At 36.6% G+C, this 18,183-nt stretch overlaps 1 protein-coding gene across 1 annotated transcript in view; it reads left to right on the top strand.

The window, feature by feature from the left end:
• The window catches only part of b4galnt1a (beta-1,4-N-acetyl-galactosaminyl transferase 1a), a 41,741-nt gene extending 23,942 nt beyond the window's left edge, over positions 1-17,799 (top strand). Inside the window, exons 7-11 of the mRNA XM_022676903.2 lie at positions 894-986; positions 1,077-1,264; positions 4,588-4,728; positions 15,483-15,720; positions 17,201-17,799. Of these exons, the coding sequence (XP_022532624.2) occupies positions 894-986; positions 1,077-1,264; positions 4,588-4,728; positions 15,483-15,720; positions 17,201-17,409 (869 nt within the window). The 3' untranslated portion in view covers positions 17,410-17,799. The remainder of the gene's footprint in view (positions 1-893; positions 987-1,076; positions 1,265-4,587; positions 4,729-15,482; positions 15,721-17,200) is intronic.
• The last annotated feature ends 384 nt before the right edge of the window (positions 17,800-18,183 follow it).

Below are 18,183 nucleotides of genomic sequence, written 5' to 3' on the forward strand. Positions count from 1 at the left end.
GGTACTTATTTAGTAGTTAATAGTGTCCAGCTGAAATATATAGCTGATTTTACTTTAGGCTTGGCCCTGCTGCCCGATTGTGTCTGCTTTATGTATCTAATTCCCTGTTTCTGTTGGCTGCATGTTTACCTTCTGTTAACCTTTGGTATTGACCTTGTGCATTGTGTCTCCGCCCTAAACTGTCCTCTGTATCTCCAGGTGTCTTTTATTGTAAGCCCCGCCCTCATTACTATTGTCTGGTGTTTATAGTTTAGATTAGTATGTATAGACCTGAGTTTAAATCAGTCTTAACTAGCTTTTATTGGACAGTGTATGTATTTTTTTGGTAATATGGATATAATTTTAAGAGAGCACTTAATAATTTTAAGAGAGCACTTAAAAATTATGTTTTTGTTTTTATTTTACCAAATTGAAAACCTCTGGAATATAATCAAGAGGAAGATGGATGATCACAAGCCATCAAACATAAAGTCTTAAAACTTTATGAATATGAACTTGTTTTCTTTGCATTATTTGAGGTCTGAAAGCTCTGCATCTTTTTTGTTATTTCATCCATTTCTCATTTTCTGCAAATAAATGCTCTAAATGACAATATTTTTATTTGGAATTTGGGAGAAATGTTGTTCGTAGTTTATAGAATAAAACAACAATGTTCATTTTACTCAAACATACATGTACATATAAATAGCAAAATCAGGGAAACTGATTCAGAAACTGAAGTGGTCTTTTATTTTTTTCCAATACTGTATATTATACCCTTTTTTTTTTGCATATCAGTAACAATATATGACTATTAAATCAATGCATTGATTTTGCTTGTTAGTTTTTCCATTTATTAATGCAGATTACATACAATTTCATTCACAATCAAAACTTATTTTTCTTTCCACTAGTCCAATTTGGTACAGATGGATTCCAGGCGGCCTTTACCATTAAAATTCGACATGAAGTTCCTCCTAAGCTCTACGATCCCGGACCTTCTGCAGGTAACAGCTCCTTCTTACATTTTAACTGATGAAGAAATGTATTCAGAAAATGGTTCTTATGTGTGTTTGTGTTCATTTTTACTTCTCTAGAATACAACATAAGTGCCCTGGTCTCCATTGCCACCAAAACATTTCTGCGTTATGATAAACTTCAGGATCTGATTGTCAGCATTCGGCAGTTCTACCCCACCGTCACTATAATTATAGCTGATGACAGCGAGCACCCTCAGCCTGTGACAGGACCCTACATCGAGCATTACACCATGCCTTTTGGGAAGGTACGTATACACGCTAACGATGAAAGGTTTTAAATTGGACATAAATTATAAACTGAAACTAATTTCTTTATATATTTAAAATATATGTTTACCCTGGATGAGTTGTTCATGCCATTTTAGAGTAAGAGCAAGAAGATAAGTACATTAGAGTCTCTAGTTTGAGAAACAGACGCCTCACAGGTCCCCAACTGGCAGCTTCATTAAATAGTACCCGCAAAACACCAGTGTCAACATCTACAGTGAAGAGGCGGCTGCGGTATTTTGGGCTTCAGGGCAGAGTGGCAAAGAAAAAGCCATATCTGAGACTGGCTAATAAAAGAAAAAGATTAAGATGGGCAAAAGAACACAGACATTGGACAGAGGAAGACTGGAAAAAAGTGTTGTGGACGGATGAATCCAAGTTTGAGGTGTTTGGATCACAAAGAAGAACGTTTGTGTGATGCAGAACAAATGAAAAGATGCTGGAAGAATGCCTGGCGCCATCTGTTAAGCATGGTGGAGGTAATGTGATGGTCTGGGGTTGCTTTGGTGCTGGTAAGGTGGGAGATTTGTACAGGGTAAAAGGCTATCACTCCATTTTGCAACGCCATGCCATACCCAGTGGACAGCGCCTGATCGGAGCCAATTTCGTCCTACAACGGGACAATGACCCTAAACACACCTCCAAATTGTGCAAGAACTATTTACAGCAGAAGCAGGCAGCTGGTATTCTATTGGTAATGGAGTGGCCAGCGCAGTCACCAGATCTGAACCCCATTGAGCTGTTGTGGGAGCAGCTTGACCGTATGGTACGCCAGAAGTGCCCATCCAACCAATCCAACTTGTGGGAGCTGCTTCTAGAAGCGTGGGGTGCAATTTCTCCAGCTTACCTCAACAAATTAACAGCTAGAATGCCAAAGGTGTGCAATGCTGTAATTGCTGCAAATGGAGGATTCTTTGATGAAAGCAAAGTTTGATGTAAAAACAATGTTATTTCAAATACAAATCATTATTTCTAACCTTGTCAATGTCTTGACTCTATTTTCTATTCATTTCACAACGTATGGTGGTGAATAAGTGTGACTTTTCATGGAAAACACAAAATTGTTTGAGTGACCCCAAACTTTTGTTTGGTAGTGTATATGTATCAATATTATTGCAAAAAAAGAGAGAAATGAAGCAGATTTATATCTTGGTTAAAGAGTATATAATAAAAGAAGCTATCTTTCTCTTTGGTCGTGTTTTAAAAACAATATGCTCTCTCTCTGTGTATGTGCTCATAAATTTTAACGGATGTTTAAGAGCTTCTGCACTTCCTACCGCAAGCTTCCTGCAGATCAAAGTTCATGTATAAGTGTTTATTTTCTGATACCAGTGTACTTCATCCCCCCTGCCCCCCACCACACACACACACTCCTTACACTCACATAAAGACTGTACTGAACCCACCCATCACCCTACACACTCGCACGCACACATTCAACACACACACACACACACCACACAGGGACTGAAATGTCTCTATCCCTATCAGCAACATTTGCTGCAGATTCTTTCTTTTTCCTGTAAGTTCTGTATACTATTCACCTCAGTAACTATGTGATCATGTATGTATTATAGGTTACAGTCAGTGATGGGAGTAACGGCGTTGAAATAAACTGTGTTACTAACGGCGTTACTTTTTTCAGTAACAAGTAATCTAACTAATTACTCTGACTGTAACTATAACGCCATTACCATTTTCTTTTTTTTTCTTTTTTTCTAATTTTTCCCATTTTCTCCCCAATTTACACGGCCAATTACCCAACCCACTCATTAGGACTCCACCTATCACTAGTGATGCCCCCCCAACACACCAGGAGGGTGAAGACTAACACATGCTTCCTCAGATACATGTGAAGTCAGCCACCGCCTCTTTTCGAGCTGCTGCTGATGCAGTATTACCGAGCAGCATCACAGCGCGCTTGGAGGAAAGCACAGCGACTCGGCTCCGGTACATCAGCTCACAGACGCCCTGTGCTCTCTCCCCACATCACCATAGGAGTGATGTGGGAGCAGGGCCAATTTTGCTCCCTCTAACACCGGCAGCTTGATGGCTAAGCTGCATGAGCTGGGGTTCGAACCTGCGACCTCCTGCTCATAGTGGCAGCGCTTTAGACCACTGGACCACTCGGCGCCCCACCATTACCATTTTCGACACCCCGTTACTGCACGTTACTTTAGCCGCTCAATTAACTTTTTTTTTTTTAACTTCACGCATACAGACAAAGGCGCATGTGTGTGTGTGTGTGTGTGTGTGTGTGTGAGTCACAAGGGAGAGGAGGATGAGATAAACCAGGGTTTCTTAACCGGTGGGCCGTGAAGCACACTCCAGGGGTCCCCAGGCTCATCCTCAGAGGGAGACAGTATTCTGTAGTGAGCACTTTAAATCAGGGATCTCAAACTTGCGGCCGGCAAAACAATATTTTTTGGCCCGCAACTTGAAATAAAATTTTAGTGTAAGTGCGGCGCGACCGCAATAAAGATGCATCCTCTCCCCGTCCACCAGCACAGCGCATCCTATTCATTTCAATAGAGAGAGCCGCTGCATGAGCACAGGCCCGCCCTCTGACACACAGAACAGCTGCCTTTTAACCACGGAGGAGAAGCTAAAAACGGATTTGTAGAACTAGAGAAGAGAGAAGAGAGAAAAGGGCACACAACTCCCTCCAAAAATAATTCACACAATACACAAACACATTCACAGATACACATGCTCTATTAGATCAATGTTCCAACATCAGTTCTTTTGAACAGTCAGTTTTCTAGCACTTAAGAGATGTCAGTGTAATGTAATGGGTTTGTTTACAGTTGTAAACTTATTTAAGAGCTGTGCAATATGACGATATTGTATCATATTGTGATAAATATTCTTGTTGAGTCAGTAATATTCTTTTATTAAGTGTATCGAGGATATAACGAGCAAAGGTGACAATAGTATTCACATTCATTACTCAGGTAGAAGTACAGATATTAGGGTTTAAAAATACTTTAGAGAGATATAGAGAGAGATATAGAGATAGGGATATAGAGAGATAGAGATATATAGAGAGATATAGATATAGAGATATAGAGATAGAGATATAGATATAGAGAGTTAGAGAGAGATAAAGAGAGATATAGAGAGATATAGAGAGATATAGAGATATAGATGTAGAGATATAGAGAGATAGAGATAGATAGATACTTTATTTATCCCAAAGGAAATTTAGTAGAATAAGCAGAATTATGTAGCCTGGTATGAAGCCTCTTTTCTGTATTTAGTGACGTTTAATTTAGTGTTTTTAACGTTGTGCTTTTCACAGGGGTGGTTCGCTGGGCGTAACCTGGCCATCTCTCAGGTCACCACTAAATACGTGCTGTGGGTGGATGATGACTTCATCTTCACCTCCAACACCAAGCTGGAGAAGATGGTGGAGGTTCTTGAGAGCACTACTTTAGATCTGGTAAGAGTATAACCCATTAACACCACCTGGACTGCTTCATTCATAGTCAAGCATTTCCACATATGGAGCTAGTCTCTTTAGATTATTATTAATTATGACTTCATACATGTAATGTCTTTTATTACCGAAGAATTCATTATTGAGTATTTTTCATTCTTAACATTTTCATTCACTTTAAGACACCTTTTAAGTAGCACTGTAATTTAGAGTTCATTACAGAAACGAACAACTTTAAAAAACAGCATTTTTAATATTCTTCAATTTACTTAATTAGAATTAGAATATATTCTCAGCTAAGCTATTCTATGTTGACAAAATACATTTTTCTCATGAAATCAAGAGTATCCAAAAATTTAATTTTGGAACATTGCTGTGAGGATTTGATTGCATTCAGCAATAAGAGCATTAATCAAATCAGGATATTGGATGATGATCTCCACTTCACATTATACCTTGGCATTATTTCTTCTCTTCAGGAAGTGTGTGTGTGTGTGTGTGTGTGATGGGTTTAAATTAGCCAGTTTAAAGTAGCCTGTAGTAGTAGTTATACTATTCTAAAATATAAATGCTATTATTTTCATAATAATGGTAAAATGATTTTGATTAAATAATAAAATTCAATATTTACACCCATTTTAAAATTAAATTCAGTATTTACATCTATTTGAAATAAATGCAATATATAGATAAATATATAGATATGTATATATGCATATTAGTGCAGATGTCACTGTGTAGCTGTGATACTCCAGTGTGTACTATAAGTATGGAGGTCTTAGTTTAGTATTAGAGAGTGTGCTGCTCTCTGTGTGTAACACATCTGCCTTCACTACAAAACAGCCAACTCTACAGGTGACTGAGTTTGTTTGAGTATGGAAATAATGGTCAGGGCACACCCTAAACATATGTCAGTGCAATTAGGCCGACGCCCTGAATAGCGCAGTTCCTCAGGGGACAGGGGACCTGTACCTATACCTTTCGTTCTTTCTTTCTACCCGTCTACCTCTCTTATCCACTGTTTTTTTTTGTTTTATATCTTTCTGTTGCTTTAGGATTTTTTTTTATGCTCTTTATGCCAGTGTATTTTTATCTGTGGAGAAGGCTTCAGAAAAAACATTTGCAAAGCATTTCCATACTGAATCAACAGACCTGTGTAAGGGTTTGTTTGCACAGCGTGTGTTTGCACAGTCAAATGTATGTGTACGGTTTTGTTTGTGCAAGTTTTCTGGGCATGAATATTCTGAACATGGTTTTTGCATGTGAATCTTAAAAATACACTTCCTGTCCACCTAAGGACTAAGGACTGTCCAGCAAAGTGGGGAAAAATCAAATTTGGGAAGGAAATGTGGTCAGGAAAAAAAAGTATCTTCAATGATTAAAGGTCTCCTTCTGCTAAAATCCACTTTTTCTTGTTTTTTTTTTGTGAAATACTATAAGTCTCTCTTTGTTGTATATGGAAGCTGCACATGTCCCTGTTCCTCAACCTCCACTGTCTGCTAGCTAAAAAAGAAAAGCCTCAGAAATACGAGTTGATAAGAAAGATGCAAAATGTCGACGTCAATCAGTGACTTCATGGCCTCGCCCACCTCAGCTCAGAACCGCCCACAGGTGGAGCTTACAGCTTCTCTTTATAGAGCTAGTCAATGTTAGCCATCTTGTGTAAGAAACAATAGGTTTAAATCGGATCTCCGGTTGATTCCACGTTTTATCGAGACTTTAAATAAACACTAGTGAAGCACGGTTTGACAAGACAGCACAACTCGACAGAACAGTGGTTAAAGCAAGGAAGTATATTTCTTCCTTGTGTGATGTTAAGAAGCTAGTCTACGCTTTTACGTCTTCTAGATCAGGGCTTCATAACTTGGCAGTCACGACCTCAAAGGGTCCCTTGAAGGGCCGTGAGAGTGATACTTATTAGGAGAGTCAGATCCAGACATTATCCAGACATCCAGAGTTTTCTTTTTACTGAATCATTCATGCATGTTGTGGGACTGCAGATCCACCCTGGTGACAAAATATATATACTTACTTTTACTTAAAACATATTTAGAAATGTCTACGTGTGCTATAAACAGATGTATATTTATTACTTAAAATATATTAAAAGTACATTAATTTTATGCTTTCGTCAAATGTTTGAAAGCTAAACTTTTATCATACTTTTTAAAAAGTACAATATAGTGTATTTAAATATATATATATATATATATATATATATATATATATATATATATATATATATATATATATATATATATATATATATATATACTATGAAGTACACTTTTAGTTTAATGTAATTCAATTCAATTTCTAAAATATTTATTTTCAAAAATACTGTTGTACATTTTTATCAAAGTGTTTTAAAAACAACTGTTACAGAAGTTCACTTAAAGTAAATTAAATTATTACATTTCTACAAATTTAAGTGAATTTGTAACGTGCACAAAAATTGTAGTACTGTTTATTTAAATATATTTTTATATCCAATGAAGTATACTAGAAGTTTGCTTCTTACAAACGTCAGGAACGAGAAGCATATTTGTACTCTAATTTAAATATATTTAACATCAATTCTTAGTACTTTGCTAATATACAGGGGTTGGACAATGAAACTGAAACTCCTGGTTTTAGAGCACAATAATTTATTGTGGTGACGGACAGTTCTGGTGGAAACAGGAGAGTTGAGGTGCACATTAAACTCTGCCGTGATTTGATCAGCCGTGGTTTTATATTTTTTGGTTACAATCCGGGTTAGCACCCGAACATCCCTTTCAGACAGCTTCCTCTTACAGCGTCCACAGTTAATCCTGTTGGATGTGGTTGGTCCTTCTTGGTGGTATGCTGACATTACCCTGGATACCGTGGCTCTTGATACATCACGAAGACTTAATGTCTTGGTCACAGATGCTCCAGCAAGACGTGCACCAACAATTTGTCCTCTTTGTAATGTTGTAATGTAATGTTGTGTTGTGTGCATTGCAATATTTTGAGCAGAACTGTGCTCTTACCCTGCTAGTTGAACCTTCACACTCTGCTCTTACTGGTGCAATAATGTGCAATTAATGAAGATTGGCCACCAGGCTGCTCCAATTTAGCCACGAATCCTCCCACTTTAAAATAACAGGTGTTTCAGTTTCATTGTCCAACCCCTGTACCTAGTGTATAATAGTAATACAGTTGTAATACTTATTAAATGTATTATAATTTTACTGTAAGCATATTTAATATATGGGGTTACATACATGAAGTAGTTTAAATGTTTAAATGTTACTTAACCCTTGTGTGGTGTTCGGGTCTGTGGGACCCGTTTTCATTTTTCATCAAATGATACTAAAAAAAAAATTTTTTTAACTCATCGGCATTGGCTCATTTTTTTGTGAAAAACATATATCAAAACACATTTTCGATAAACACACATTTTACACCCCCCCCCCCCCACACACACACACACATTTATATTACATTCAGTATGTTTGGCCAGGGGTTAATAAACATTGCTTCATTTGTAAATTTGAAACTAAACTAATTTTCTACTCATATCTTGAGTTTAATTCATTTTCTTTTACATTTTATTAAAAAACTAATAAAAAAAAGAGTAGCACTTTTTGAAAAAAAAAAGTAATATAAGAAAGGTAAAGGGCAAATGTTAACCATGTAAGCTGTTTATATTGTTGCGATTTAGGTGAAGCAAACATGTGTAAAGCATTTTAATGTAAAATTGCTTAATTTTGCTGAATTAAATACAAGTAACAAAGTAAACAAGTAACAAAAATATGAACACCGCACAAGGGTTAAGTATATTTTAAATAGCTCCATTTTAGTAGAGTTAAGCACACTTAGCACAATTTAAGTAAGACTTTTGTACTATATTATATAATTAAAGTAAAAGAAGTACAAAAAAAGAGCAGATTTACTTCAATATGAAGTGCTTTCAGAAGGTAGAGTTGGAAGGAGGAATGCAAAAGAACAAAAGTCCAGAATGCAGCCAAACTGGCGACAAATTCTGCCCCTACATCTGTGGGCCTCATCAGACCAGGCCTCAATTCTCCCATGTTCTACTGTTCAGTTGTGGAAAGCCTGTGCTTTAAGAAACTGTAGCCTCAGCTTTCTGTTTCAGTCTGCGGTAAATGGAGCTTGATGTGGTCTTCTACTCTTAGCTCTATGAGGCTTCCAGTTACCTTTCGGTTATATCGGTTCCTTATCTTCTCATTTAAACTGTAATGACCTGAATTACTTATAAATGATTAACCGGTTTACACCTGGCCACACTGCATCTTCTCAGCTTATCACGTAGTGAGTGGTGTCTAAAATACAATCTTTATACAGTCCCCTGATCTTCTCCCAGAGCAGTGGGGGATGCCCCGAGTATGAATCATAAATATGAAATGTTTAATATTTGTGACTCAGTATCCTGTAGTGTGGGGTGGATGCTGAATTTTACCTCATTTCGGTGTTTTCAGGGAGGATCTAACTAAACACAAAATGCATTTTTTAAATGAAGATATATATATATATATATATATATATATATATATATATATATATATATATATATATATATATATATATATATATATTTACCACAGTTACTAAGTAACTGACATCATTGGACCTAGCAAACAATACATGTTAGGGTTGCAAAATAAGATTTTTATAAGCTCAAAATCAGCACTGCAACTACACACAGTGCTTTCATTATAATTTACTGCAGTCTGACATCGGAGATTTGCTCTCGTAAACATCAAATTGGCCATAATAACTTTTCTTTTAATTCTGGCCTGGGGTGGAAGCAGGGGTAGCAAGGCTTTCTTTTAGGGTGGCAGCTGCCACCCTATACCACCCCGGTAGATCCGCCCATGTCCATAAACCATAGAGATGAGCACTTTGTTCAGATGAGGGTCTGTCACAGCTCATCAGGTGGCAGGCCATTGTCTTACATTACCCCTAAACTCTGGAATAGAGCCCATAAGAAATTCAGAATGCTTCATCTAATATTCTTGTATTAAAATAATCGAACCATTAACATTAAATAAATTTCTCATAAAGACAATAAAAGACTCTGCTAAAGCTCTGTTACAAAGTTGTATTGGTCTAATTTTATTGTTCTGTAATCTACAGTATGTGGATATCGATTGGTCTTTTCCAGGGGTGTCCAAATTATTTTTGTTGGGGGCCAGAAGGAGAAATATATTTGAAGTCACGGGCCACAGACTCTGTAATAAAACAAATAATGAAATATACCACTTTAAATAATACATTTTCTTGATTATTTTTATGTACACACCATTTTACTTGACTCACTATCTTTATCTATCTTTGACAGTGTTGTGTAAACTATTTTTCAAAATACAACTGCGCACTCTCTCTGCTTTTAGACTCTTTGGCCCGTTTTTCTGCGCTAGAACTGAGCACTCTCTCCGCTTTTAGATTCTTTGGCCCGTTGTTTTTTGCGCTAGAAATGCGCACCCTCTCCGCTTTTAGACTCTTTGGCCCATTTTTTTTGCGCTACAACTGTGCACCCTCTTCGCTTTTAGACTCTTTGGCCCGTTTTTTTGCGCTACAACTGCGCACCCCTTCACTTTTAGACTCTTTGGCCCGTTGTTTTTTGCGCTAGAAATGCGCACCCTCTCCACTTTTAGACTCTTTGGCCTGTTTTTCTGTGCCAGAACTGCGCACCCTCTCCGCTTTTAGACTCTTTGGCCCGTTTTTCTGCACTACAACTGAGCACCCTCTCCGCTTTTAGACTCTTTGGCCCGTTTTTCTGCGCTAGAACTGAGCACTCTCTCTGCTTTTAGACTCTTTGGCCCGTTTTTCTGCGCTACAACTGCGCACCCTCTCCGCTTTTGTACTCTTTTGCCCGTTTTTCTGCGTTAGAACTGAGCACTCTCTCTGCTTTTAGACTCTTTGGCCCGTTTTTCTGCACTAGAATTGAGCACCCTCTCCGCTTTTAGACTCTTTGGCCCGTTTTCTGCGCTAATACTGAGCACCCTCTCCGCTTTTAGACTCTTTGGACCGTTTTTCTGCACTAGAACTGCGCACCCTCTCCGCTTTTATACTCTTTGGCCCGTTTTTCTGCGCTAGAAATGCGCATCCTCTCCACTTTTAGACTCTTTGGCCCGTTTTTCTGCGCTAGAATTGAGCACCCTCTCCGCTTTTAGACTCTTTGGCCCGTTTTTCTGTGCTAATACTGAGCACCCTCTCCGCTTTTAGACTCTTTGGCCCGTTTTTTTGCGCTTAAACTGCGCACCCTCTTCGCTTTTAGACTCTTTGGCCTATTTTTCTGCGCTAGAACTGCGCACCCTTTCCTCTTTTAGACTCTTTGGCCCGTTTCTGACACCTAGCGTTCAAACTTTGAATCTCATATTATAAAAACCTGCTTAACAGCGGGCCAACTTTCATTCTATTTCTAAAATACCGTAGTTTGGACACCCCTGGTCTATTCATAACAGTTAATGATATTAATATAAACTGATTTTTTCCTCTTTAAGACTGTTAAAGACCGCTGGCCTTTGAACTGAACGTGGAGTAAATGTGGGTAGGGCCCTCTTTTGTTTCTCTAACAGGCTGTGGTAGTCATGTGATGATTGATTGGTTTTAACAGGCTTATTGTGTGCCTAGTAAAACATTCCCTGTGCTATCACACAACCACCTCCACCTGCATGAACTGTTAACACAAGGTTTGCTTGGTCTGTAGGATTTATGGGTTTTATTGTCAGATGCTCAATAAAACAGGCAGTAAAGCTGTAATAAAGCTGTTATTACTCAGATTAGAATACTGGAATACTCCACGCCGAGCCTGAGCTCCATCAGCCCTGCTCCTGTTTGAATCTTGGCCCAATGCAGGCCCAAATGCTCAGATCACAACCTGGTTAACCTGGCATCTGCCAACACCTTGGTTAACACGTATTATATGGCAATCAGCTTGTGCCATTTACATTACATTACATTACATTACATTTGGCAGACACTTTTGTCCAAAGCGACTCACAATAGTAAAGTACAAAAGTAATAGAAGTTAAAGGTAAAACATTTTTAGACAGGGCCTAAAGGAGGTCAAAGGGAAATAATGAAATTATGTTAGAAGTAGTTAGTGTGTTAGAGGTGTTAGGAGAGTAAGTGTTCTTTGAAGAGCTCTGTCTTCAGGAGTTTATTAAAGATAGTGAGAGATTCTCCTGATCTAGTAGTGGAAGGTAGTTAGTTAGAGGTGTTAGGAGAGTAAGTGCTCTTTGAAGAGCTCTGTCTTCAGGAGTTTATTAAAGATAGTGAGAGATTCTCCTGATCTGGTAGTAGAAGGTAGTTAGTTAGAGGTGTTAGGAGAGTAAGTGCTCTTTGAAGAGCTCAGTCTTCAGGAGTTTATTAAAGATAGTGAGAGATTCTCCTGATCTGGTAGTGGAAGAAAGTTTGTTCCACCATTGGGAAACTCTGTATGAGAACAGTCTGGATTGCTTTGTCTGAATGTCTTTTACGGCTGTACTGAAGTAGTGACGAGAGTGGAGCTTGTGCTGCTGCTGCAGCTCCGACTAGTGGTTGGATGAAGAACTGCAGCTTCATGTAAGTGAGCAGTTTCACCAGCCATCTACACACAGCTCTGATAAACTTCTTGTTTTAATAGTGCACACTGTTGCTACCAAAAAAAGTCACTAGATGGCATTACCATATATATCTTAATAAATAATAATAATACTATTTATAATATTTATAATAATAATAATAAATATATTATTTAAATTTTATGAGGCATAAAATAACAAGAAAAAAAAAACAAGAAAATCGAGAATCGAATCGAATCGTGACCCTCAAATCGAAAATGAAATCGAATCGAGGATTTAGAGAATCGTGACACCCCTAATATATATATATATATATATATACAAAGCAAGGTTGTATAGACTTCAGACAAAACAGGCAAGTCAAGTCAAGTTTTTGACAGACTGACATTGTTTGCCGTAAATTGTCAATAACATATCAAGAATAGGGATGCTCTTTATTTTAAAAAGGTGCTGTGCTAAAATATGACATCTATTATGTTTCATGAACCATATCATGTAAGTCTTCCTGGTAAATGACTAAAGCCTTGCTCTAAGAGCCTTAACTCTTATTAGATCTTCTGTTCGTTGGGACCAATAATCAGAATGATACAAGTAATAAATAAGGTTCATTGGCCGTGGCTCATTTTCTGTGCTAAAAATAAGTCAAAACCCAACACTGTCTGAACCCTCTCAGGTATTAAATCTATCACTTTGGATTTTTTCCATTATAAAGACATCTTTCACAACGTTAATCTAGTTTCCTAGTTGTGGTGAGTTTGATTGAAGCCAATTTTTTAGTCAACGCCTTTTTACTTGTTGCTAGGAGTACTTTAAATAATTATTTAACTGAAGCACTCCATGTTTCCATAAGGGTATTTTCCAAATCTAAAACATCAAATCTAAATTATAGAGAACTCTCCAAAGTCTCCTCTAATGCACTGTGATTGTCTCTCCAATATTTTTTAATAACAGGGCATTCCCAGAATATAGTGGTAGTGGTATAAACTGACCTGAGTAGGCTACATTTTTACATTTAACTTAAATAAACAATACATTATAGTTTTGTTTTTTTAAACTTGCTACATTCGTACATTTGCTGATTATATTGTTTATAAAATAAAAATACCTATTTATCAGCTGTTTATATTATTATTGCAATTGGGATGAAGTTAACATCTGCTGAGTATTGTAACAAAGAAAATGTTTGATTATTTTGAAGTATAAGCCCAAACTGCAATGGGTCCACCAAACCCAACAGAACCTGTGTAACAAAAAATATATAAAGGCCCTATTAGATGAATTCAGTACTGTTTTTTAAAAATCATTTTACTTCTAATTTTCCCCCATTTTCTTCCCGATTTACACAGCCAATTACCCAACCCACTCATTAGGACTCTTCCTATCACTAGTAATGCCCCAACACACCAGGAGGGTGAAGACTAGCACATGCTTCCTTCGATACATGTGTAGTCAGCCACTGCTTCTTTTCGAGCTGCTGCTTATGCAGCATTGCCGAGTAGCATCACAGTACACTCAGAGGAAAGCACAGCAAGGTCAGTTCCGATACATCAGCTCACAGACGCCCTGTGCTGCTGCCATCACCCTAGGAGTGATGTGGTGAGAGAGCGCCATCTACCCACCCGGAGGGAGCAGCGCCAATTTTGCTCCCTCTGAGCGCCGGCAGCATGATGGCATGTATTTAGTACTGTTTAGATATGAAGGGCTTTGATGAACATGGCTTATGACCAACACCGGGATAGCAGTGCTGGGCAAGACGAACACTGTTATAATGATGCTAATATCACAGAAGCAAGATAAACTATGCTGGCACCTTCACAATAGGGATAGATCGGTGAGTTATGCTGGGCGAAGTCAGCAGCTGGTACACTGTTAATGTTTCTGCTATTAAAGATATATGCACACACAGCAGAACAAGCTAATGTACTTGCCGAGGGCAAGAGCCGTCCGTAAACACAGGAGAAAAACCTCAAAGTGAAACTGGAGCACAGGTAGTATACAGGTGCAGCTCAAAAAAATCAAAATGTAAAACTCATATTACACAGCAAAAATGACAGTGTCAAATTAACTGTAAGATTTAGATTTAGGACAGTGTAATTTAACACTCACTATAGTGTTAAAATAACTCTACCACAAGAGTTAAAATTTTAGAGTTAATTCAACACCGTATGGAATCATATATTAACCCTATGTAACTCTCATCAGTGTTAATATTTTAGAGTTTATTTAACACTGTAGGGTTGTTAAACAGGGTAAAACAACAATTGTTGATTATTTTTTTTAAGTTTGAACATAGGTTTGAATTTCTTTTTGTGTATTTTCTGACTTTTACCCAAAAAACTATATACCAGAGTATCTATATAAAACATTATAAAATGTGAGCCATAACACAGAATAAATTACCTTTTTATACTATCCAAGCTTTATTTAGAACAAGAGATCCATCAAAAACTGCCAAAAATCAGTGGTTCTCCCATAATAACACAATAACTCTTGGATGGAGACCCTTATCCAACCCAACAGCAAGAGGGTAAATAAAACACTCCATCAGGGGAACCACCACAACTAAGCTAAACCACACACACACGCACCAGAATCCAGTCTCAGATCAGTGTCTCAGAAAATTTGCATTTTTTTGCATCTCCATAAAAGTTGTCAGTAGCAGAGGGAAGTGTGAAGTGCTTTAGGATTTCCTGAGAAAACACTGCACTGATTTTAGACTTGATAATAAAACACAGTAAACCAACAACCACTCTCCAAACTATCACTAATCATCAGTAAATTCTACATTTTATTTGGAAATTAAGGGACCAAAGAAAAGACCAATTAAAATAGATCACTCTGTGTGTTTAATACATCTATATAATATATGAGTTTCACATTTTGAACTGAATTACTGAAATAAAGTAACTTTTCAATGAGATTCAGATTTTTTAAACATGATTTTCCAATTGATTTGAAAAAAAGATTTGATTATTTGAAGAAATTCAAATAATCCATCACAGTGACATCTGGTGGGCAATCAGGCTCTTTACATATTTGATCCCATACAGCAGATCTAGGTCTGTTTTAGGCGCTTCCTTTTCACAATTGATGAGAAACAAATAATAAAGTAATGCTTTGCATCCTTTTAAAATGTTTTAGTGTAGTTGTGCTTATAATGCGTATATTAAACTGTACGTATGTGTGACTGCATGTGTGCAGGTAGGAGGAGCAGTGCGGGAGGTAACGGGCTACACCGCCACCTATAGACACACCATCTCCTCTGAAGATGGAGGAGAGGAGGGGGACTGTTTACACATGAGGAGAGGCTATCACCACATCATTGAGGGCTTCCCTAACTGTGTGGTCGCTGATGCGGTCATTAACTTCTTCATGGCTCACACTGAGAAGGTGCGGCAAGTTGGATTTGACCCTCGCCTGGCTCGGGTTGCACATCTAGGTGAGCAGTTTAAAGTCTCCTGTACTGTAGCTCTGCTGTGATGTATTGCTGATGTATTGTGATGTATTGCTGGTTTAAAGCCATGACTGTATTAATCACATGCATCGAACACAAGGCCTGCGTGCGAAATTATTTTAAAATTCTATTAATAATAGCCCATCCGCTGCACTACAATTCCCAGCATGCACTGCAACTTAAACCTTTCGGACCCTTCGTCCATTACAATGGACATCATATAATTTCTTTTTTTTCTGTTATTTTATATATACACAATAAAAACAAAGAAACAACAGCTTATCCCTGCATACTGCACTGGAAAAAATACTCATCCACCCATCCATCCATCCACCCATCCATCTATCTATCATTAAAAATGCTTATTTTTACTAATTTTACTAATACAACACATAAATAACCAAGTTTAATATTTTTGTGTCATTTGGTTATCTGGGTTCTCTTTACCTACTGATCTGATCATGTTTTAAGTCATATTTACCCTAGTGAAAATACAAAAAGTAGATTTAAGTAAAGAGTGCTAAAATCGAACAACCATTTTTGTACTTGTTATACTTTAATTGTAAATTAAAAAAAAAAATACTAAAGTTCTACTTAAATTGTGCTAAGTGAACTTAACTGTACTAAAATGAAACTTTTTAAAATATACTTAAGCAACATTTAAACATTTAAACTACTTCATGTATGTAACCCCTTATTTTGAATAAATATGCTTACAATAAAATTATAATACATTTAATGCGTATTACAACTGTTTCACTATTATACACCAGGTATATTAGGAATGTACTAAGAATTGATGTTAAATATATGTGATCTATTTACATTAGAGTGCATATATGCTTCTTGTTCCTGTCTTTTGTAAGTAGCACAATTCTAGTATATTTTGTTGACTATAACATATATTTTAATATACTGTACTACAATGTTTAGCAACACATTTACTTTAGATTTTTTTTCATTAACAAATTTACTTCAGAATTTTTATATGTAATTACTTTAGTAATTTTAATTTAGTTTCTAAAAAGTTAAACGTTTTACTTTAAGTGAACTACTGTAATAGTTGTTTTTAACATACTTTGTTAAAAATGTACAAAAGTATATTTGGAAATAAGTATTTTAGAATTATATTGAATTACATTAAACTAAAAGTGTTTTTCATAGTAGTCTATTTTTTATTATTTAAAATACACTATATTGTACTTTTTTACAAAGAACGTTTTTATGCAAGCATAATATTAATGTACTTTTAATATATTTTAAGTATGTACATAAATCTGGTGGTATATTTACAGCACACTTAGACACTTCTCAATATGTTTAAAGTACAATTAAGTATATATATATATTTTTTTAGCAGGGTGTGCAGAAATATAGAAAATTATATAGGGTTCTCAAACTCTCAAAAAGTATTACTAGAGTATCTTTAACCGTATAATATCTTTTATCTCATCTCCGTCTCCAGAGTTTTTCGTTGATGGTCTTGGCTCTCTCCACATTGGTTCCTGTGACGACATCATAGTCAGCCACGCCTCCAAGATCAAAGGGATGTTGCCGTGGGGACAGTCTAAGACTGATAAAGAATACTCCAAGTTCCGCTATCCGGCTCAGTCCAGCACTCAGAACGCCATGTTCTACTTCAAAAACCATTTCAAATGCATGACCAGCAACTGAGCACGATAAAGCTCTGCTCTGCAGGAGCTGCAGCGTTTTATTTAGATCCTCACTCAGGCACTCAGTGGATCAGTTTTAATAATGATAGTGAGGAGGATCGTGATGAAGATGCACAGACAGACGGACCAAGTGCCTTGTGGAAGCTGCACTCGTCTACCTGAAGAATTCAGCTGCACTTAATACTCAGGAACCTGAAGTACGAAACTAGAACTCTGGAGAATCCAGTTTCATCCTGTTTACACTTTGTCTGCCTAAAGTCTTTTTTTTTTTAGATGTTCAGATTCAGATGATATGAGTGACTTTTCTGCACTGGAATTATTATTTATGATAAAGCAGTTTGCAGTAATTTGCACTGTAAGTTAAGCACTTCTTTATATATATATATATATATATATATATATATATATATATATATATATATATACACACATATGTGTATATATGTATATATATGTATACATGTGTATATATGTATATATATGTATACATATATATATACACACACACACACATATATATATATATATATATATATATATATATATATATATATATATATATATATATATATATATATATATATATATATATATATAGTTTTTATAAGTTTTCCTTTATGTTGTTGCTGCTTTTATTTCCTGTAGCAATGTCCATCCCTGCCCACAAGAGGGCATTACACCATCAGTAGTGTGGCCAGGGCTAAGCATTGATTTAAGGACTGATTTTAAGGAGAACTCTGGTGTAAAATTGACTTTTGTTGTAGTAAAACAGGAT

Source organism: Astyanax mexicanus, chromosome 13 (assembly GCF_023375975.1).
Source record: "Astyanax mexicanus isolate ESR-SI-001 chromosome 13, AstMex3_surface, whole genome shotgun sequence".
NCBI lineage: Eukaryota > Metazoa > Chordata > Actinopteri > Characiformes > Acestrorhamphidae > Astyanax > Astyanax mexicanus.